The following is a 25321-nucleotide window of genomic DNA, read 5'->3' on the forward strand; positions in this document are numbered from 1 at the left end:
TATAGTATTGTGTGTGTGGTGAAGAGTCTTGAGTTCGAGTGAGGTTGTCGTGCGGTGATCGGAATGGGAAATGTTTGTAGTGATTATAGATTTTAAAGTGTTATGATGAAATGTGTATATAGGCTGGGCGTAGATAGAGGAAACACGGTGTTCGTAAAATATAGCGTCGTAGTGAATGAAAAGAATGATGATATGAATATAATATGATATGAATATAATATGATATGAAGAATATGAATATTGTAGTAAATGAATATAGAAGATAGAACACCCATATAGTTAAATATATAGTAGCCCAGTGAATACTTCGTCGCGTGTTGATATATAGATATTGAATAGATACGTGTAGCTACAAACATCTCAGGTTCTGACCCCTGCACCATGATATCACGCGGACAGGAGGGCGATATATATTCGGACTATGGTAATGCTTTGTAGTTTTATGTGTTATAATAATAATCAACCATAGTAATACCATCTGATAGAATGGGTAGCATCATATAATCGCTGACTAGACATATTGAATGATAAATTATGAAAAGACAGTAGTAGTTATACAACAAGGCTGTAGTGAATTATATTTTCTGGTTGGTCTTTTAAAATAGAATATCCTGCTCTGTGAGATTTTTTTTTCTTCACGTTACCTACTCGGGCTAGCTTATAATGTTCATGGAGGCGACGGTTCTGATAGGGTTACAGAATCAAAACGATTAATTACTAAAATTTATTATCCCGTACCCGGGCATCGACCCCATTCCCCTTGAATATTTTCGTTTTCTTTTCTTAGTTTTTAAACTAGATAGTGATGGAAATTAATCGATGCCTCAGAATTTAGCGCATTCTGCGAAGGGGAGCTATCGGTGAGGTTTGGCCATAGAAATCACCGATCCAAAATTCAGTTTATTTATTTTTTTTTATTTTTGGCAAATCATTAGTCAGGGATATCTTAGCTATTACTTTTACTCTAGTTTCATTACTGTCCTAGAACCTCCTTAGTTCTTCTGAGGGGTCGAATGTTTTCTTTTTCTTACTTAGAGATTTCAAAATTGGGGACACAGTTACCTGGTCCCTTCCCCCTCTCCTTTCATCCTGCTGGTCTGGGCCGGATACGGGGATCGGATTTCAATCTTACAAGCAAACTCTTGTGGGATTGGGATCTGATGGACACAGAACTTGCATCCTTGGCAGCAGGGCCCCCCTTTAAGTCTACATATTTGAGTAGACCACCCCTTTTGGCATGTTAAGAATATTTTTGGCTATGAGTCGTTATATATTTAAATTCGATCACTCTTCTGTGTAGTGAGTAGTGCTTTAATCTTTCTCTTTTCGTTGGCGCCGCTTTCTCTCCCTTGTCTCTTCCTTCTTACTTTGAGATTTTTTTTAAATTCCAACCTTCCCCCCCCCGATTTTTGAACTTGTCGCTTATAATTTATTTAACGTACAACTCTGATCTGAAATTACCAGCTGAGACGTTGCAAGACACGATTCATGAATGGAGTAGATAATGAGTGGGTCCTCCATCTCATTTTGACCTATCGCCGAAATGAATAAAGACTTCGTAGTTGCCGACACTTCAATTACGTTCTTTCACCGTCGTCACTTTAAGTTTTTTTTAATCCATTGGTCACTTTCCTTTCTGTTTTGGTTTTCGATTACTTTGTAGTTAACCTGGGCCCAGAAATTGTATTTTGGTTTATCTAATTATATTTTTAGAAATGCTCTGTGTTACGTGCCTGCCTCGCAAAGTTTTTTTTCTCCATTATTTAAGCACGAATTGATGATATAACAGCTAAAAATTTATAGATGTGCGGTATCAGGCATAGAATCGATTTTCCTTTTCATATGTAATGTCGGAAGTCATTTGTTTTGGACAATGTTTGCAACCTTGTAAAAAATTTTATTATTGGGGTGATTAATTCAAATGTGTGCGCATTTGTTGAATATAATATATATATATATATATATATATATATATATATATATATATATATATATATATATATATATATATATAGTGAAATGAATACGTCGAAATATATATGTACTTAGTATGTGAATGTGATTTTATAGTAAAAGTATGATATTAAAAGTATTATATGAATATATGTAAGAGCGCTCGTGTCTGTCCCCCTAAACGTGTATTGGTTGCTATAGTTTACCAGTAAGTTTTCCGACGTATATAAGAATGTAGATCTTGTCAAAAATACCGCCGTGCACTAAAGTAATTTTCCTTTTCTTTTGAATCGATATAAACAATAACTTCTGTAATTATGTAATGGCATGTATTGGAAAGTAACTGCAGGCCTAAACGTAACCCACATCATCATAACAAATATTATCCCTGAACTACCAACCTAAAACCATTGTGGAAAGTGCACCTTGAATCCTTATCACCTGCATATGTATCCTGTGACTTGACCAGTTTTTTTTTGTTTATCCTCAATTTAAACCTTCATTCTCCGTACTCCTGTGGAAGATCGTTTTTTTTTTAAATCCGAATCATATATACATATATACGAAAGTGATCCTAAGGAAAGGTCTCATGACGTGTCCCAGTGTTGAATAAGTAACTTAAAACTATTCAATTAATAAGTTTGGAAATGGACCGTCTAAGAGGAGAAACATCCTCTAGTGAAAGTGATTTTTCTCAAAATCCCTAGGTGGGTAAAGCATCGCAGTGTTCGATGGCAGATATAAACTGTTCGGAGTTACAAACCAAATATAGACAATGAATGGTTTTTATAAACCACTATATATATAAAGATATATATATTACAAACTAAGTTGAATGGAGCGAAATGTTTTGGACACTACGAGTAGTGCGTGATTTGTGATTTGAACGCTCAAAATTATTAATATCTCATTGCTCAGTGTGAGGTAGAGACTCATATAAGTTCTAGTACACCTGAAAGTTATTTTTTTTCTTTTATTTCATTCCTTTTTATCCAATATTTTTTTTTTAAAAAGTGAAATAAGTGTCTCATTTGCGTATGTCGCAAATCATAATTTTGCTTTAGTATACCTAAGATATGATACGTGTAAATATTTTTTTCTTTTCCATTTGTCAATATAATTGAATATATATAAATTGACTAAAATATAATACTATGTACTCCATTAATATATAACCAAGAACTTGTGCTTTTGATATTTTCTTCATAATTATTTGTTTTGTCTTTTCTTTTCACTATGGATGTAATAAATTATTTGTATTTCTGTAGTTAGTTGGTTTCCTTTAAACATAAACATGTATACACTGTCCTGAGTGAGTGAGCGTGTGAATGCATGATAGATTTAATTTAAGTAATTTTAGTGATATCATTTGTCATATTAACATCTGTAATATATGTGTCATGTTTTAATATATGTGTTAAGGTAAATAGCCTAGGTCATGAAGGACCGCTACTAATGGTTTAAATCGGCTCTAGGAGTGAAACAAAAATAGCAGGATGAGCCTAAATACGACATCTTTCTTCCAGGAAGTTGAGACTTTTATTGATACGATACATAAATTTATATTGAGTTTATAAGTTTGATTTTTTTTCTTTCTCTTGGCTAATTCATATGTGTGGTCGATCCTAGAGGACAAAGTTCAGATGCTGGATGGTTATCAATCACTGGTTAGAATAACAGTACAAAGAATTAAATTTCACTTTTCTCATTTCCAGGTCTAGGTCTGGGCAACCCCATGATTGTGGTGCCTGGAGCTAGGTCTGGGTGGTATGAGGGAACATGTGTCTATTCCAAAGCATTCCAAAATTGATTAGTCGTTAATAACATTTAGGATGATTCATCTTTCAAGGACTTTCTTGACTTCTTACTATATTTCCGGAATTATCCAGTAATCTGTTTCTTATTAAAATACCCTATTTCTTTTCTTTCTTCTTTTCCTACCTCCTTCTTTTACCCTTCTACTTTCTTCTCTTTCTTTTACATTTCTAAGTGAAAGAAAACGGAGTCATGATCGAGAGTAGTCGCTATTAGCACGGTCAATAAGTTGTTTAGATGAGTTTTCTTCGGGAGTCCGATGTGGAATAATTAACAATAACAAGAAAGTTTATTGGAATTTACTCTATTGGAAAAGAATCATGATTTTAATTAGTAGGTGATGTTTGTTAGCCGCCCTCGTTCAAAGAGACTAAATTTTAGCGACTACCTCTACATCTGCTGTTTATCGTTCTCTTCGTTTTTTTTTTACGTTTTCTGTCAATATTGGCTAACCGTGACAGGACCTGTTGCCCTAGAAACGGCGGTTTCTATGGCAACGGACAGTAGTTTTTCTTTCAATTTTGGCGACCGCTGACATAGGACAGTTACCATGGAAACAATTGTTTTCCCTGGTAACGGATCTGAAATTATTTATTAAACACTGTTTAGGATCGAGCACATATTGACTTGGCCACAAAAGGTGCATAATTAAAAAGTTACAGTGAGATTAAACAATCATAGTCATTGGCTGTTCTGCTATCTTTGTCTCTCTCTGTAGAAAAGGGGAAATGAAGGAATTTGCTAAAGTGACTTCTAAAATTTGAAAATGCTGGAAGTTGACCCAAGGAGGGAATTAGATAGGAGTTCCTTAATTTATGAATAGTACCTGATTAATAAGTATTGTTAGTCTATAAGTATATAATTGCATGTGTTTATATTGTGTCTTTTTATATGGAAACTATGGCAACCAATAGGGAAGTAGTATCACACGAGAACGCGGAAGTCTCATGTACACAATGTACTTTAGAAAGTGGTGAGAAAAGAGCTCGCGTCTCTCGTAGGCTAGTGAGGTGTCACGAATGTGGGCTGAAATGGATTCATTTCAGTTGTACCAACTTAGAGGATACTGCTGAAAATGCAGAAAAGGTCCGGGCTGGTGAGATAGTTAAATATTGTAAAGAATGTGAGGGGAAGCTCCACCAGTCGCGTGAACCCATGAGTTTATCCTCAGAAAAAGAAAATGAACATCCCGATTCGGACGGTGAGCGAGGGTATAGTACCCCGAAGAACCGAGGCCAAATATCTCCAGTGGAGATATCTGACCTCGATGATGATGAAAGAGATGGGGATCCAATTGGTGATAAACGCAAAGAAAAGCAAAGGAAGACTGGGTCGTCTAATAATGACGCTCTCCTCCTTTCATTGCAACAAATGCTACAGGAAATGAGACGCGAAATGAATGAAAATAGCCGGGAAATGAGACGCGAAATAAATGAAAAAATAGATGAAAATAGCCTGGAAATGAGACGCGAAATGAATGAAAATAGCCTGGAGATGAGACGTGAAATGAATAAGAATAGCCGGGAAATGAATGAAAAAATAGATGCCTCGAACCGAGAAACCGAATCTCGATTCGAGGTATTAACTCACAAAATAGACAATATATGTGTAGACTTTGCTTCCTCAATAAACAAATTGAGGGAGCAAACGTCTACTGAAATTGATTTGGTCAGATGCGAGGCTCAACAGTCCCTAAAGCAATTTCAGCAGGAGACTGAGGGTAAATTAGATCATGTACATTCTGAAATTGAACAAATGGATACCAAATTGCATAAAATCAATAATAAACTAGAGACACAGCAGGCCGAAATTGATAGTTTAAAGTCAACCTTGTCGGACTTATCATTGAAAACCGAACTGGAAGTAACTGACCAGAAAATTTCGAAAATTCAAAATGAGATAGTAAATATTCAAAAAGAAATAACGAAACCTAGTCGTGAAAAATCAGAAGTAACCTATCCTTTCCCCGGTAGCGATTCCTCAGAAGTATTACCTGCGATAACAACTACTTGTAGCGCAGGAAAAGAAATTGTAATGTCAGTTGATGCACGGGATATTGCGACGCACTACCCCATGCATCGGTCGGAACCAAAGTCGTGGTTCAATTCCAATAGTGTGCCGAATCAGTCGAGTGTTGTGACGACTACGGTCACTAGCGTGAGTGCTCCCTCCTTACATGGAGGTATACAATCACATAGCGTGTTGCCGGGAAGAGGAGATGGGTGCCATTCTGAGTCGTTGTTCACAGGTGCGATTGGTCCGGGATGGAGCCCAACATATTTAACACGACCAACAGAATCCCTTTCAATTATATGGGTAATTATAACACCGCTACGACGTCGTCAGTGGTAAATCCGGTGACGACTCCGATTGTGCAGGATAATATGTTAATTCCCAGTAACTATTCCCCTACTCATGTTAGTATGAGCTCTAAAGTTTCCCTCAGGGATATTGAACATTTTCCCACCTTCGAAGGGAACATTGCGAACTGGTTACCTCGTGTTTTCCTGCTACCTAAAAGGTGAACTAACAATTTCCAAAATCTTAAGCTTTTCAACTGTACTGAGGACAAAAAACGGGAACTTCTATCTCAATACCCAAAGTGAATGTTACACTGTCTCATTTGAGTGTATGAGAGTATGAGTGAGTAGTTAGTTTATTAGTATTAATACATGTTAATTCTATTCAACAAAATTTTGTTATTCAAACAAAATTTTTTTTAACGACGCCGGGGAACTGTAATATGCCATTACAGTCTAGTGAAATTATGTTTTTAATAGGAGGGTGCCCGAAATTTTTTGCACCGACTGTACTTGACGTTTAACAAAAAAAATTCTGGCTGTTCAGATAATTCGTAATTTTATTTGTTATTCTATTTCAAATTAACATGGAGAACTGTAAAAAAATTCATTAGGAATTATAGTTTTGGGAATCAATATCTTTATTTATATTTTAAATTAGTTATAAGTTTTGTATATGGATATGTATATGGATTATTACAATTCTTACGGTGTCAGTGCTATCTGAAAACATAGATCCACTATTGGACGGAACTTTTCAGATCAAATAACCAATCTAAAATTCGACAGAATTTTCAGGACCACCCTTCACCTCTCTTTTAGATACCTAGGTCCTTCTAAAATCTAGTTTAATCCAGATTTTACCAAATTTTATTCGTTTCAAAGCCCCACCGCCAAAATGCTTAGTTTTGATTGGCTGATAAACCCACGCGATGATATTAGGGCGCAATTATTCCATTCCATGCCGGGAAGATGGACTGAAGACATTGGATTCTAATCGTCTAGCTTAAAAGGTTAAAAAAGAGCTAGAGAAGCTGCAAACAAGGTAATATTTGGGATTTTATTCACGTGTAAAACCTCTGGAAGTCTTGAGGAGCCATGAACTCTTAAATTTCGTAGTAAAACTGGTTTAAAAAACTGAAATAGTGAGTGCGAGATAGTGACGCCATGATTGCATCCACCGATCGCTATGGACAGGATCTCGAAGTATTGTGATTTCTGTTTTTCTTCCTAAATCCGGTTCTGAACATCAGTGTTTCCCTTGATATTTTTACCTCCCAATTTTCCTACTAATTGAGGGTTACAAGACCTGTCCATCTATAGATTTGTTTATGTAGGTAGCGAGTGATTTTTTTTTATTATATACATGGCGGTATTTAATTTCTTTGTAGTTAAGATAGGTAGAATAATGTACGTGTAAATTTACAGTAGGGCTCCTATCTGACCCCCAAATTGGGAGTACGGCTTCCAGCGGGATGTGTTGAACATTCAGTTTGTTTCCGGGTTCCTGCCCCTTCAGGGCAGGGGTCCTATTGTTAGCTAATACTTCGATACGTCCCCTCGGGGGCATTGATTAAACACTTAAGAATGTGATTCAGTGAATACAAGGGCCAGTTGGCCCTGTCCCTTTCTTTCCTTTTCCTTTCGAGCCGATTTAAAATGGTAAAATATGAATGTTTTCTGTGTATATTTATTAGTATAACCTGTATTAATGATAGTGATGATTGGTGTGTATTGGCATGATGTGTCTTGTAGTTTGAGTAGTATGTGTATATTCGTAATGTAGTATCAGTGGTAGTGGTAGTTAAGTGATGAAAGAGTGTGTGAGATAATTAAATGTGGACAGTGTAGTATTTACTATGCGATAAATTTTTTATTATTCCGTCATTAAGTGAACTCATACACAATATTTAAAAGTGAACGTAATATAGTATAATAATTCCGTGTACAAGGTCACATTCAGTTGTTCAAGGGTTGATTACATCGTCGCTAGCCCCTAGTGTCAAAAGTCAGTACTAACTGCCATTCGCATGTCAATGTTCTTAGTGATTTAGTTTTCGTGAAATTGACCTTTCTTTTCAAAATAAAACCTGGAAGGTATAATTCACAGCCCATATGAATGTACAGTTAGGTCAAGTGACCCAAAATTAATATATCCTAAAAATTTCAACATTCTGCTTAGTCTAGAACCTGAAATATTTAAGTAAATAAACAATACGTAAATTTTTAACAGAAGTCGGGCGATATGATGCTAGTTCTTCGCTTTGAAAATATATTAAATGTCCATTTTTCTTCGTGGCTGTAGAATTTCATTGTTGATGCAGAATTTTATAAACATTAAACATTATCGCAGATAATTCTATTTTCAGTGAACATACATAGGATTTTTTTTCTTTCGTTCTTAATAAAGCTACCAGGTATTACATAGTATTGTGTGTGTGGTGAAGAGTCTTGAGTTCGAGTGAGGTTGTCGTGCGGTGATCGGAATGGGAAATGTTTGTAGTGATTATAGATTTTAAAGTGTTATGATGAAATGTGTATATAGGCTGGGCGTAGATAGAGGAAACACGGTGTTCGTAAAATATAGCGTCGTAGTGAATGAAAAGAATGATGATATGAATATAATATGATATGAATATAATATGATATGAAGAATATGAATATTGTAGTAAATGAATATAGAAGATAGAACACCCATATAGTTAAATATATAGTAGCCCAGTGAATACTTCGTCGCGTGTTGATATATAGATATTGAATAGATACGTGTAGCTACAAACATCTCAGGTTCTGACCCCTGCACCATGATATCACGCGGACAGGAGGGCGATATATATTCGGACTATGGTAATGCTTTGTAGTTTTATGTGTTATAATAATAATCAACCATAGTAATACCATCTGATAGAATGGGTAGCATCATATAATCGCTGACTAGACATATTGAATGATAAATTATGAAAAGACAGTAGTAGTTATACAACAAGGCTGTAGTGAATTATATTTTCTGGTTGGTCTTTTAAAATAGAATATCCTGCTCTGTGAGATTTTTTTTTCTTCACGTTACCTACTCGGGCTAGCTTATAATGTTCATGGAGGCGACGGTTCTGATAGGGTTACAGAATCAAAACGATTAATTACTAAAATTTATTATCCCGTACCCGGGCATCGACCCCATTCCCCTTGAATATTTTCGTTTTCTTTTCTTAGTTTTTAAACTAGATAGTGATGGAAATTAATCGATGCCTCAGAATTTAGCGCATTCTGCGAAGGGGAGCTATCGGTGAGGTTTGGCCATAGAAATCACCGATCCAAAATTCAGTTTATTTATTTTTTTTTTATTTTTGGCAAATCATTAGTCAGGGATATCTTAGCTATTACTTTTACTCTAGTTTCATTACTGTCCTAGAACCTCCTTAGTTCTTCTGAGGGGTCGAATGTTTTCTTTTTCTTACTTAGAGATTTCAAAATTGGGGACACAGTTACCTGGTCCCTTCCCCCTCTCCTTTCATCCTGCTGGTCTGGGCCGGATACGGGGATCGGATTTCAATCTTACAAGCAAACTCTTGTGGGATTGGGATCTGATGGACACAGAACTTGCATCCTTGGCAGCAGGGCCCCCCTTTAAGTCTACATATTTGACTAGACCACCCCTTTTGGCATGTTAAGAATATTTTTGGCTATGAGTCGTTATATATTTAAATTCGATCACTCTTCTGTGTAGTGAGTAGTGCTTTAATCTTTCTCTTTTCGTTGGCGCCGCTTTCTCTCCCTTGTCTCTTCCTTCTTACTTTGAGATTTTTTTTAAATTCCAACCTCCCCCCCCCCCGATTTTTGAACTTGTCGCTTATAATTTATTTAACGTACAACTCTGATCTGAAATTACCAGCTGAGACGTTGCAAGACACGATTCATGAATGGAGTAGATAATGAGTGGGTCCTCCATCTCATTTTGACCTATCGCCGAAATGAATAAAGACTTCGTAGTTGCCGACACTTCAATTACGTTCTTTCACCGTCGTCACTTTAAGTTTTTTTTAATCCATTGGTCACTTTCCTTTCTGTTTTGGTTTTCGATTACTTTGTAGTTAACCTGGGCCCAGAAATTGTATTTTGGTTTATCTAATTATATTTTTAGAAATGCTCTGTGTTGCGTGCCTGCCTCGCAAAGTTTTTTTTTCTCCATTATTTAAGCACGAATTGATGATATAACAGCTAAAAATTTATAGATGTGCGGTATCAGGCATAGAATCGATTTTCCTTTTCATATGTAATGTCGGAAGTCATTTGTTTTGGACAATGTTTGCAACCTTGTAAAAAAATTTATTATTGGGGTGATTAATTCAAATGTGTGCGCATTTGTTGAATATAAATAAATATATATATATATAGTGAAATGAATACGTCGAAATATATATGTACTTAGTATGTGAATGTGATTTTATAGTAAAAGTATGATATTAAAAGTATTATATGAATATATGTAAGAGCGCTCGTGTCTGTCCCCCTAAACGTGTATTGGTTGCTATAGTTTACCAGTAAGTTTTCCGACGTATATAAGAATGTAGATCTTGTCAAAAATACCGCCGTGCACTAAAGTAATTTTCCTTTTCTTTTGAATCGATATAAACAATAACTTCTGTAATTATGTAATGGCATGTATTGGAAAGTAACTGCAGGCCTAAACGTAACCCACATCATCATAACAAATATTATCCCTGAACTACCAACCTAAAACCATTGTGGAAAGTGCACCTTGAATCCTTATCACCTGCATATGTATCCTGTGACTTGACCAGTTTTTTTTTGTTTATCCTCAATTTAAACCTTCATTCTCCGTACTCCTGTGGAAGATCGTTTTTTTTTTAAATCCGAATCATATATACATATATACGAAAGTGATCCTAAGGAAAGGTCTCATGACGTGTCCCAGTGTTGAATAAGTAACTTAAAACTATGCAATTAATAAGTTTGGAAATGGACCGTCTAAGAGGAGAAACATCCTCTAGTGAAAGTGATTTTTCTCAAAATCCCTAGGTGGGTAAAGCATCGCAGTGTTCGATGGCAGATATAAACTGTTCGGAGTTACAAACCAAATATAGACAATGAATGGTTTTTATAAACCACTATATATATATATATATATATATATATATATATATATATATATATATATATATATATATATATAAAGATATATATATTACAAACTAAGTTGAATGGAGCGAAATGTTTTGGACACTACGAGTAGTGCGTGATTTGTGATTTGAACGCTCAAAATTATTAATATCTCATTGCTCAGTGTGAGGTAGAGACTCATATAAGTTCTAGTACACCTGAAAGTTATTTTTTTCTTTTTTTTTCATTCCTTTTTATCCAATATTTTTTTTTTTTTTAAGTGAAATAAGTGTCTCATTTGCGTATGTCGCAAATCATAATTTTGCTTTAGTATGCCTAAGATATGATACGTGTAAATATTTTTTTTCTTTTCCATTTGTCAATATAATTGAATATATATAAATTGACTAAAATATAATACTATGTACTCCATTAATATATAACCAAGAACTTGTGCTTTTGATATTTTCTTCATAATTATTTGTTTTGTCTTTTCTTTTCACTATGGATGTAATAAATTATTTGTATTTCTGTAGTTAGTTGGTTTCCTTTAAACATAAACATGTATACACTGTCCTGAGTGAGTGAGCGTGTGAATGCATGATAGATTTAATTTAAGTAATTTTAGTGATATCATTTGTCATATTAACATCTGTAATATATGTGTCATGTTTTAATATATGTGTTAAGGTAAATAGCCTAGGTCATGAAGGACCGCTACTAATGGTTTAAATCGGCTCTAGGAGTGAAACAAAAATAGCAGGATGAGCCTAAATACGACATCTTTCTTCCAGGAAGTTGAGACTTTTATTGATACGATACATAAATTTATATTGAGTTTATAAGTTTGATTTTTTTTCTTTCTCTTGGCTAATTCATATGTGTGGTCGATCCTAGAGGACAAAGTTCAGATGCTGGATGGTTATCAATCACTGGTTAGAATAACAGTACAAAGAATTAAATTTCACTTTTCTCATTTCCAGGTCTAGGTCTGGGCAACCCCATGATTGTGGTGCCTGGAGCTAGGTCTGGGTGGTATGAGGGAACATGTGTCTATTCCAAAGCATTCCAAAATTGATTAGTCGTTAATAACATTTAGGATGATTCATCTTTCAAGGACTTTCTTGACTTCTTACTATATTTCCGGAATTATCCAGTAATCTGTTTCTTATTAAAATACCCTATTTCTTTTCTTTCTTCTTTTCCTACCTCCTTCTTTTACCCTTCTACTTTCTTCTCTTTCTTTTACATTTCTAAGTGAAAGAAAACGGAGTCATGATCGAGAGTAGTCGCTATTAGCACGGTCAATAAGTTGTTTAGATGAGTTTTCTTCGGGAGTCCGATGTGGAATAATTAACAATAACAAGAAAGTTTATTGGAATTTACTCTATTGGAAAAGAATCATGATTTTAATTAGTAGGTGATGTTTGTTAGCCGCCCTCGTTCAAAGAGACTAAATTTTAGCGACTACCTCTACATCTGCTGTTTATCTTTCTCTTCGGTTTTTTTTTTTTTTTTTTACGTTTTCTTTCAACCTTATGAGATAGAAACGTAAAACTCTGCATAAAGGTACCTTATAATGACTTGAGTATTGAAAAAGTCCAAAATTTAAGGAATGTGCTATGGAATTTTCTTATGGGCGAAAAACTGTCGTTAGGCAAGCAGAATTCGGTTCATTCACTCACTCATCATTGATTATTTACTTCCCAATGAGATAGAGGCGTGAAACTCTCCATAAAGGTACCTTGTAATGACTTGACTATGGAAAAGGCCCGAAATGTGATTAATGTGCTATGGGAAATTCTTTATGGGTGAAATACTGCCCGTAGCCATTAGGTACTTCTTAATGAGATAAAGATGTGAAACTCTACATAAAGGTACCTTATAACGGCTTGAGTATGAAATTTCAAATTTCAAACATTTGCTATGGGAAATTTGTTATGGGCGAAAAACTGTCCTTAGCCAAGTAGCAATCAGTTCATTCACTCACTTATCACATTGATTAGCTAGTTCCTAATTAGATAGAGACGTGAAATTGTGCATAATGGTACCTTATAATAACTTGAGTATGGAAAAAATCCGAAATGTGAGGAATATGCTATGGGAGATTTTTTATAGGCGAAAAATTGTCCATAGCCATTAGGTATTTCTCAATGAGATAAAGATGTGAAATTCTACATAAAGGCATCTTATAATGGCTTGAATATGAAAAATGTCCGAAATGTGAGGAATGTGCTATGGAATTTTTATGGGTGAAAAACTCTCCTTACTTAACCAGAGATCAATTCATTCACTCACTCATTATTGATTATTTACTTCCCAATGAGTTAGAGACGTGAAACTGTGCATAAAGGTACCTACCTAATAATGCCTTGAGTATGGAAAACGTTCAAAATGTGAGAAATGTACTATGGGAATTTTTTATGGGCAAAATATTGTCCGTAGCCATTAGGTATTTCTTAATTAGATAAAGATATGAAACTCTCCATAAAGCTTATAATTGCTCCATACTTATAAGGTCTGAGTATGAAATTTGAGGAATTTGCTATGGGAAATTTTTAATGGGCGAAAAACTATCCTTACAATCAGAAATCGGGAACGATTCCGTTATTCAATGCATCATGTGCATAGTGATAATGTCAATCGTCCGAGTGGTCCAGTGGGCTAAAGCGCGTACATAGTTCCGTATATTTGGTGGTTGTAAACTCAGACAAGGAAAGCGACTATTTTTTTCTTTTTTCGGTGATTTTTTTTCCTTTATTGCAGTCATTGGTATTAAATAGATATTGAAATTAAATTGATAAGTAAGAGAATGTAGAGGTGTGAATATTTATAACTAATGAAATTTTCCAAGAAATGATAAATTCAATTGTTCGACTTTTATATGAGATATGTTGGTGACAAATATAATTAAGTTTATAAGGTATTTAAAAGGTGTATATCATTAACCCGAGGCAGTATGAAACTGCGCAAAATACGCGTCACGTAATGAACTCCTTAATTTCGCAATGTGGAAGGGTAGAGAACAGCTAAGTACAGTATGTTGAAACACCAGCCATGTCTAGCGATGTAGCATCGAGGATTCAGCATCAAGTATTTTTGGGCCCTGTTGATACTCTTTGTATTTAGGTAATGAAAAATGAGATGTTAGCGGTCGTGATTTTGTAGCTCGGGTAAATGAATCAGAATCTCGTTTGAACATAACTCTCTGACAGATATTTAATAGAAGAAACTCTTTCTGCTGGTCTAGTGGCTAGCATTTGGGTCTTTGTTGTACAGGGTCCTGGGTTCGATTCCCGGTCAGAGAGCCCTTGGGAACTAATGTTGCATGTGGCACATTATGACTCCTTTAAAAGTGTACAATTCTAAATTTTAATTCAACAATATGCCACAATTTAGAATCCCAATATGCGATATTGATATAATGAACTACAAAAAGAATTGAAATCTGAACAAAAGCACCAGAAGTGCAAAAAGTGCAGCTAAGTTTGTTAGTCTCAAAAAGTGTTGAGATGAGGATTGATGAGTCAAGTTCCTTCACTACTGCATCTGAAACGAACACTGGAACTTGGCGCGAGTTGTCAAGGAAAATGATGTTAAGGAGCCTTAGGGATAGTGGTGGTGGGTTTGAGGCCGCCACCAACCTTAGGAATATCAACTTCGCTAATGCGCTAAGGTACATATATACTGCAGTAAGATTGGTGGTTTGAAACCCAAACAAGCAGATCTTATAATCCTCCACGAGGTGTCAAGGAAAATGATGTTGACGAGCCTTAGGAGGTGCTTGATGGTGCTTCTAAGCGTGGTGGATTTGAGGGTCACCACCAGCCTTAGTTTTGAAGTGTCCCGGCCGTGAAACTAGAAAGAGATATCTAGATATATTCGAATATGTTAGACACCTCGCGCCAAGTTCCAGTGTTCGTTTCAGATGCAGAGGCCAAGGAAATTGGCTCATCCATCCTCATGTTAACACTTTTTGAGACTGACGAACTTGGTTGCACTTTTTGCACTTCTGGTGTTTTTGTTTGGATTATTATAATTACTAAAATCATATTTCATTATTTGTATACTTACCAAGTCATATGGAGTCATTCTTTCGTTCTATGGTGTAATTTGCCTTTTTCAAAGTCCTGAAACTAGAAATATATATACCCGTAAGTAATGCGTGTAAATGGATAGTTATATAATAGCTACATACCTACATAAGATTTACATTCATTCAAAAATAACCAATTGGACATCAGGCTTGCACACTCTCTCTCTTACGTTTTAAAATTTTAATGTATAGTTTTGTCTGGAAAAACGTTCTTGTCACTTATCTCTATTTTAGAGATCCTGTACGCTTGTAAATATACGGAACTAAATTAAATAAATCTTGTTTAAGATCTTTATTATTTCAAACTAAAATCCTAAATTGTTCTACGTACGGTTGTAAGAATATGGCTTCTTAAATAGAAGCGAGAGCGTAGAATTTTTTAAAACAAGATTTTCGACTATGTAGCTATAGAAAAAAGGCAATAAAATTAGGATTTTTTTTTTTTTTTGAGCGGGCTACTCGATTTCATAAAGACACGATTTTGACGACGCGTACTGCAGGAAAATCTGATCCCAGTGATTCCACATTCGGAATGGTTCAAGACGATTGAAACAGCACTGCGTTGCGGTGCATTAGTCAGCAGAAGGACGGACACCAGCTGATATCTTCTTGCGTAGGTGGAGGGACATTGCGTCGCGGAAGAGGGCTAAAAGGGAAAACCAGTCATCTATCAAGTTTTTTCTAAACCTATACAATATAAATTTTAAATCTTTTATCAATAAAGAGTATAATAAGTTTAATTTATTTATCTTTTTTTAAAGAATTAGGCACGTTTTACGTTACTTTTTTTTAAATTTTAGAATTGAATGTATTAATACTCTGCAGTACACATCATTTTACGTTCCGGCAATTAAGTTACACATTATAAAATTTATCTTAAAATGTATACAAAATCTTCATTCTTGGACTTCTCTTCTTTATTAAATTTTTAAAATTTAATACAGCACATAAAAATATAGAATATAATAAACATTTATAACGTAAGAAGTAACACTGCTGGCCTGTACTAAGGAGTCAGAAAATATACATTAACAATGTAGTCCAAGAGCTAGGACCGATTTATTTACCCTAGAAAACACAAAAGCGCCATAGTGATTTTCTAAAAGCCTATCACCTACACAATCAAAATATAGAAATCTTACTAAAAATCAGTGGTGAGAGCATGAAATACGACACCATCAATATGGCCGCCGTCACAATTCATAGCACAATCAATGAAGCTAGAAACTTTGTTCGTGTGCCAAATTAATGTTAATGGATGTACTAAGTATTACAAGTCATTGCTGTTTTACTTTAAAAAAAAAATAATCATTAAATAAATAAAATGAATTAGTTGTTGACTATTTGTGTTTTTGTATGATGTTCCCTTTCCTTGAGATTTCATGCTATGTTGAATGTATCATTGACTAGTGACACCGAACCTACTGGGCCCGTATGGGCTCGTCATCAACAGTCACTGATACACTCACCAAGCCAATCATCTACGGAAAATAGAACTCAAATTTGGCCCGAAATATAAAGCTTCCAAACTCTCTTCCATCTCGACTCACAGTCCGATATCCAGGCCTGCAGTTCATCATCCACATCCCATCCGGAAATAGGTTGTGAGCCACGACTACAGACACAGGACACCGACCTCCGAGTGGAGCTGGCACTGAGCACAAAGAAGATCTTAATGTTGTGTGTGAAAGCCCTATCTGAATAAAAAAAAAAAAATCTCGAAACAGAATTTTGTAATTAAAAAAAAAAATCCAAACTGAGATTTCGATCGAAACTGATTAAAATGAGAAATTTCTACAGATTCGGTTGTTTTCAACTCGGTCACACTAAGGAAAGTCTCTTCCCTGAATTTCACAGCTATTTCATTTCCCCAGCAAACTTATTCTATGCATACTGCTCTCTGTTTGACCATGCTTCGCATGCATACCAAAAACATCGACTACCTATTTCTATGACTTCTTAAAATTACAAGCTAACTAGATTTCGTATGCGAAAAGAAAGATGCATTCACGGCTAGTAAGTTTTATTCTTTTCCGAAATATTCATGAATGTATTATTGGACAAAATATTCATTAACAGGAAAATATTTTACATTGAACTGACATACCCATCAAAATAAAATTAATAAAATCGATTTCTATACCTTTCAGAGCCGAAACATTCTTTACTTTTGCTCATATTCTCGAAATATCCATATTCTTTTATATTCATTAAATATTCTTGCCTTCTAGAGCATTGACATTGTATTGACACGCAAAAACAAACAAAAGGACACAATAGAAAATACAAAACACTACTGAAAATAATAACTTCACTGCCTACATGTTGTGGTTAGCTTATTTTTCTTCTGTTTACATATTCTTTGGTGCTTACACTCCTCCGTGCATCTAGATTGTGGCCGGCGTAGAGGATTTACGCTCTTCGCGACCTCTCTTCAGCTCGGACCCACATGACAATCTAGCACAGGCAAAACGTTCATGTACATATTGACATCACACTTAAACCTAAAGCCCTAATCTAACTAATCTAACTTAACCTAGACAAGCATATATATATTAAAAAAAAAAAAAATCACACATATATTTCATAAAGCACCATACTTATTTCGCATTTTATATTTTGTTTTGTTTTGCTACCACAATCCTGCCGAAGACGCAGTGGTTATTTTTGCATCAGTGTCGCTCAGAATATATTGAATTTCTTAAAAGAAGGAAAAGATATTTACTAGTAATTAACAAAATTGCATTTTCTAACTTGATGGGTATCAGAATTTTAAAAATATTACGTAGGTTTAGCCTACTGATGAGAGTTTTCAGTTATCGGTACGCGAAATGCATGTACCCTTGCACTTGACAGTAGCCGTGAAACTGACACTTGTTTACATTTTCAACATTCATAATCATTCTGTTTCAAAATCAAAGAAAACATGCCAAAATAAGTAGAAGTTGAATTTCGAGCAGAATCACCGAAATGAATACTTTCTAGATTTTGGGGAATCTAAAACATCTTTTCATCACTGGGGAAAATGTGTGTGTGGTACACACATTTTTCTTGAGATTACAACAATCGCTCTGTGCTGAGATTTTAGCTTTCTTTTTCCCCCCCCATCGAATGAAAACACGATGTCACATTGCCTGAATCTACATGTGTGTGGCGTTGAGGGAAACTTTACGAACTTAATGCTTCATATCACGAATATTACACTTACACCAGAAAAATATATATTCACACATGTTTGTCAGAACAAGGAAATTTTGATGCCAAATACCTGGATTGAGATTCACTTTCACTATTCCTTACTTACATGAATCCTCTTCTTCACAGCGACTGAACGGATATATTAATAACAAAAAAAAGGTTCCTGATAAAGCTTCCACGCGAGATTCCTGGGAAACTCGTAAAACGTGGTCTCAAAACATTTTTAGGATACTAACTTCTACAGCACCGATCCAGAAAGAAGCATCGAGCGTGGCTTAACTTCTTCTTCCTCGATGTCTGCACCACTTCTCAAAGTTCTCTCTCCTTCACCGTCTCCTTCTGGCTTCTCTTAGGTTCTCTGGATGATCGAGAACGCAAAATTTGCTAAGGAGCTCATTCCATACCACTAGACATCTACAGGCTAGTATCCATTATTTTATACGAAGTCACTTCACAATTGGACTATTTCTGGATTAATAATCTGTTGAAACACCAAACACCGTACGTTTATCGCTGATAACAATTTCCAATATTCGCCAGAACGCAAAATTTAACACAATTTAACGTGATCACAAATTATTCCACTTTTCTGCAGACGTTAAACACTGCACGTCTGACTCCTGAAATGGCTGACGCCGTAAGACCAAGAGTTACAAGAAGATGATCCCTAATTGGAAGATAATCATGACGTAATGATCGGATGATAGGCTTCTGTGTGAAGATCAAAGAAAACCGAAATCTCAGCCGCAGCTGTGATTGTGGATTATCCAATCAGATAATTTTACTTCGAAACAAAGAGATGCACCAAGAAGAAATTATGGCTGACTTTATTAATTTGGAATTTTTAAGAAGATTTTACGAAATAAAATTTTTAGCTTTCTTGTGAAGATTCCCTATGCCGAAATATGAATAGAAATGAACTGAAAACCATCGAAAAAGCTGAAATATACACTTATTTGTCTAAAATAATAATATATTCATGGATAAATGCGTAAAATATATAAAATATAATTAATAATCATGTAATCCTCATATACTATCTATTGAAACGCTCTGTTTTACTAAAATTACGCAAAATTCTCGACCTACTGTTCTTCCACTATAAAATAAAAGTTTCTCTTACACTCTAAATAAATTTTTAAAATTTCCTACCAACATACAAGGTGCTCAAAAGCATCGGGCCATGTTACATTATGCTGGGCATAAGGTAACATCCTCCGGGAGCTTCGGAGAAAAAAAAAATCTGAACTTATGAGTTCTTCTTAAGTTTTTTTTTTTTTTTTTTTTTGTTACTACTAAATTACTAGAGACTATACAAGATAAAACATCCTTTTTTTTTCCTAATTACAACTATACATTCTAATCAATCCTAACCTAATCTTAACCTATAAACTAAGTTTTCTTTTTTTTTTTTTTTCATCCTTCTAATAATTCCTTTCTTTTCTCTTCTGAGCAGCGAAACAGTTTCAGATTGTCAAAACTCTGAACTCCTATATTTTCTCCCTGCAGAGTTTGCAATCTCGCCGAATTTCGAGATACAGATACCACTTGGTAAGGCCCAACGTATGTATGCATAAATTTAGCAAACACCTTTTTGGGTATTGACGATATATGGTGAGTTTTCACCATCACCAAAGAACCTTCTGTGACGATGTCTTGCTGTTTCCGCAGCTTTCTCTCCTTCTTCGGTTCTGCTGCCGGAACAGAAACTACAAATTTCTTGTCTTCATTTACTTGCACCGTCTCTTTGGGCCAAATGAAGTTTTCCTTGAAGCTCTTGGATGCTGAATACGTTAAGAAACGCTCCGCTGGAGTACATCCGAGAGCATCACACCAAGAGTGATTACACAAATCTTGGGCTGCCTTTAGAAAATTACTCCATCTGGACTGATTCTCACTACAATTGAGAATCCTTCCTGATGGCATGTAGTTTTCTAAAATCCCCGAATTTCGGAATCTGCCAAAACATTGAATTTTGAATTTGGAAGGTTAGAATTAAAATCGAACGAGGTTGTTACCAAATCGGAATTTTGACTACTCGCTAACCGATCTTGTTCTTTCTGGGGAGTTGAGGAATCCACATCGCAGTCCACACTCTCCCCTAATGAGGGCTGCGGTATGCATTTCCCAAACTATTCCCGTTCGTTTCTGGTGGCTGAGCCATCGTAGGTACTAACGTCGTATATTGCGGAGGCCATCCAGTGGACATCGCCATGTTCACTCCTGGGGAAGAAGTGGACGTGGGAGCCGCCACTCCCCCTCCAGGAAGTAAATTCGGCGCGTATCCCGGATAGGCTTGCGCTCCTGCTGAGTTCATCCCGTTTGGCGCGCATGTCTGAGATGTACCCCGCGGATACCCGTAACTCATCGCTGCTGGATAGTAGCGTTGGTTGTACCCATACGGAGCATTCCGATTTCCATTACTATCTCTTACCCAATTCGGTCTTCCTTGATTGGGCCATGGTCTTCGAGACTGAAAATTCCTTCTTCGACCCCGGTTTCCGGAAAATCGGTCATCTCCTTTGCCATTGGAACTTCCTTCCTTCCTCTTGCTTTCGTCTTCCTCCGTCTGAGACGAAGTATCTTTGGTGGTTTGTTTCCCTGACTTTTCTGTCTTTTTGACGACTTTCGCCTGACGTACCTGAAAGCGTCTAAACTTCTTGTCCGTGACAGGTTCACTAGGCTCTGGATGTCCCTCTATCTCAGCTATTTTCACCATAAGGTGCTGAATGTTCTTTGGCTCAACAGCCCTCAACAACTTGGCATCACCAGCTGGTAAGCAATCCAAGACTATCTCAATCAGTTCGGTTTCATCCGGGTGTTGTGCCACAGCATAATATTCTGCTACAATTTTCCACGCAAAGTCCGTTAATCGGCTGTACTTCGCTCGATCGTATTTCATTCCCTGAATGAACTTCTTTTGCAACCTTTCCATTCTCGCCGAAAAATAGTGTTCTCGGAACAGACGCACAAAATCCGCATAACTATTAATGTCTTGACATACAGTCTGGAACCATGTCTTGGCCCCAGCTGTTAAGCAACAAGGTACCAAGGTTAGACGTTCGTGTTCTGATGCCGAAATTACCTTAAAAGTTTGTTCCAAATTTTCTAGAAATGTTCTAGCCAAACCGTATTCACCAGCAAATGTGGGTAAGTGATTTAATTCAGAAAGTCTTAAATTTAGCGTTCGCTTGCCAAAGCCTTCCTCGCTTCTACTGGGGTTCACGGGAGAATTGTGGCCAACGACGGGGCTCTTTGCACCCAAGTGATTTTGACCGAAAATGGAATAGTGTTGGTAATTTTGTCCAGAAATTAAGTTGTCTGGCATTGATACCACCGCGTGACCACATATTCCCTCCTGAACTCCAGCACACGAAGGAGTCATGTCTGCTACATTACTAGAGGACACCACATGGTTCAACCGACAACTAGGATTGGAAAATCCTGACACCTGAGGCGAAACTAACAATGGATTCGACCTCCTGGACAACGCCTGACAACCTATTGTCTCAACACAGGACGTATGCGACTTGTTTAAGTTCAACGTACGTGTAGATAATTCAAAGGGAAGGACATTTGTGCCGTGAATGTTGGTCGGCTGACAGACAGAGACAGTCACCGTGGGAATAGTACGAGTCTCCCCAACTGAAGAGACCGGTACATCCACTTGGATGTCTGACTCGGTCCCGTCAGACTCGATTTCATCACCGACAACAAAGTCTCGCGCTCGTTTACGACTACACCGTTTATCTTTTCTTTGGTTTTGTTTTCCCTCTAACGTCTGAATCCTGGCTTCAAGTGCCTGACACGACCTTTGGGTACTGAGTTCGAGATGTGAGAACTCCTTTGTCAAGTCGTCACATCGTCGATTCTGCGCTTCAACCGATAACCGGAGACCTTCCTCAACGGCATCTACCCGCGCGTCTATTTTATTCTGATAGTTCCCAACAGAGGTATATAAATCGCGAACTTCCGACCTAACAGCCTCTACGTCTTCGTTCACATGGGCTACTTTTTCATTAATTGTTTGTAACAATTCAAATTTTACATTATCGAATTTCTCATTCATTGCCTGAAAGTTATTATGTATGTCCTGAAATTTACTGTCAACTTGATTGCTCATCGCCTGAAATTTATTGTCTACTTTTTCAAATTTTTCGTTTAGGGTTACAGTTAAAGTTTGACTGAAGCGTTCCATCATGGCCGCAAAGTCCGTTAATTGCACATTTGGACCGGAAGCTACGTTTCCTCGACTTCCTTCCTCCTTGTCAGAATTGTTCGGACTACCCCGCGTTCCACGTTCGCCTTCATCACTCTCAGTTTCCGGAGATTTCGGCAGTGGCAACACTGTCACCTGCTTCGCCAGGCAAGGCTTACATAGCCACGGCTCACTACTTTTGTCTAACTCCTGCACTTGTTCATCTGACAAACCATAACACTGGGCATGTACCCATCTAAAACAGCTGTCACAATAAACACTAAACCCTGCAATTTCATCAGAACAGCATATGTATTCACTCGGATGCCGAGATTCGTTACTCGATCTGCTACCCACAGACATTTCCACTTTCATGAAGTTTGTTTCCCACAACATCACGCACATACAGATTCAGAAGTGACCATGTTTCATTCAATGTAGCGATTGTCGTAATGATCCCCATTACAAATACTTCGCTGTGATTGTTTGTTTTCCTTAGCGCTCGCGTAGGATTGAAACAACAGAAATCCTGGATAAGGGTCGCCATTTTTACTTTAAAAAAAAAATAATCATTAAATAAATAAAATGAATTAGTTGTTGACTATTTGTGTTTTTGTATGATGTTCCCTTTCCTTGAGATTTCATGCTATGTTGAATGTATCATTGACTAGTGACACCGAACCTACTGGGCCCGTATGGGCTCGTCATCAACAGTCACTGATACACTCACCAAGCCAATCATCTACGGAAAATAGAACTCAAATTTGGCCCGAAATATAAAGCTTCCAAACTCTCTTCCATCTCGACTCACAGTCCGATATCCAGGCCTGCAGTTCATCATCCACATCCCATCCGGAAATAGGTTGTGAGCCACGACTACAGACACAGGACACCGACCTCCGAGTGGAGCTGGCACTGAGCACAAAGAAGATCTTAATGTTGTGTGTGAAAGCCCTATCTGAATAAAAAAAAAAAAATCTCGAAACAGAATTTTGTAATTAAAAAAAAAAATCCAAACTGAGATTTCGATCGAAACTGATTAAAATGAGAAATTTCTACAGATTCGGTTGTTTTCAACTCGGTCACACTAAGGAAAGTCTCTTCCCTGAATTTCACAGCTATTTCATTTCCCCAGCAAACTTATTCTATGCATACTGCTCTCTGTTTGACCATGCTTCGCATGCATACCAAAAACATCGACTACCTATTTCTATGACTTCTTAAAATTACAAGCTAACTAGATTTCGTATGCGAAAAGAAAGATGCATTCACGGCTAGTAAGTTTTATTCTTTTCCGAAATATTCATGAATGTATTATTGGACAAAATATTCATTAACAGTATAATATTTTACATTGAACTGACATACCCATCAAAATAAAATTAATAAAATCGATTTCTATACTTTTCAGAGCCGAAACATTCTTTACTTTTGCTCATATTCTCGAAATATCCATATTCTTTTATATTCATTAAATATTCTTGCCTTCTAGAGCATTGACATTGTATTGACACGCAAAAACAAACAAAAGGACACAATAGAAAATACAAAACACTACTGAAAATAATAACTTCACTGCCTACATGTTGTGGTTAGCTTATTTTCTTCTGTTTACATATTCTTTGGTGCTTACACTCCTCCGTGCATCTAGATTGTGGCCGGCGTAGAGGATTTACGCTCTTCGCGACCTCTCTTCAGCTCGGACCCACATGACAATCTAGCACAGGCAAAACGTTCATGTACATATTGACATCACACTTAAACCTAAAGCCCTAATCTAACTAATCTAACTTAACCTAGACAAGCATATATATATTAAAAAAAAAAAAAAATCACACATATATTTCATAAAGCACCATACTTATTTCGCATTTTATATTTTGTTTTGTTTTGCTACCACAATCCTGCCGAAGACGCAGTGGTTATTTTTGCATCAGTGTCGCTCAGAATATATTGAATTTCTTAAAAGAAGGAAAAGATATTTACTAGTAATTAACAAAATTGCATTTTCTAACTTGATGGGTATCAGAATTTTAAAAATATTACGTAGGTTTAGCCTACTGATGAGAGTTTTCAGTTATCGGTACGCGAAATGCATGTACCCTTGCACTTGACAGTAGCCGTGAAACTGACACTTGTTTACATTTTCAACATTCATAATCATTCTGTTTCAAAATCAAAGAAAACATGCCAAAATAAGTAGAAGTTGAATTTCGAGCAGAATCACCGAAATGAATACTTTCTAGATTTTGGGGAATCTAAAACATCTTTTCATCACTGGGGAAAATGTGTGTGTGGTACACACATTTTTCTTGAGATTACAACAATCGCTCTGTGCTGAGATTTTAGCTTTCTTTTTCCCCCCCCATCGAATGAAAACACGATGTCACATTGCCTGAATCTACATGTGTGTGGCGTTGAGGGAAACTTTACGAACTTAATGCTTCATATCACGAATATTACACTTACACCAGAAAAATATATATTCACACATGTTTGTCAGAACAAGGAAATTTTGATGCCAAATACCTGGATTGAGATTCACTTTCACTATTCCTTACTTACATGAATCCTCTTCTTCACAGCGACTGAACGGATATATTAATAACAAAAAAAAGGTTCCTGATAAAGCTTCCACGCGAG

The 25321-nt window shown here is 36.3% G+C and overlaps 2 protein-coding genes across 5 annotated transcripts in view; both read right to left on the bottom strand.

The window, feature by feature from the left end:
- LOC145671122 (facilitated trehalose transporter Tret1-like) overlaps positions 1-25321 on the bottom strand; it is a 478763-nt gene that overhangs the window by 349631 nt on the left and 103811 nt on the right. The window lies entirely within an intron of this gene.
- The window catches only part of LOC145671871 (uncharacterized), a 123485-nt gene that overhangs the window by 46100 nt on the left and 52064 nt on the right, over positions 1-25321 (bottom strand). For all 4 annotated transcript variants that reach the window (XM_081741100.1, XM_081741097.1, XM_081741099.1 and 1 more), the window contains one exon: positions 15261-15322. In XM_081741100.1, the coding sequence (XP_081597226.1) occupies positions 15261-15278 (18 nt within the window). In that variant the 5' untranslated portion in view covers positions 15279-15322. The remainder of the gene's footprint in view (positions 1-15260; positions 15323-25321) is intronic.

This window comes from Thermobia domestica, chromosome 15 (assembly GCF_964235325.1).
Source record: "Thermobia domestica chromosome 15, izTheDome1.hap1.1, whole genome shotgun sequence".
Taxonomy (NCBI): Eukaryota; Metazoa; Arthropoda; class Insecta; order Zygentoma; family Lepismatidae; genus Thermobia; species Thermobia domestica.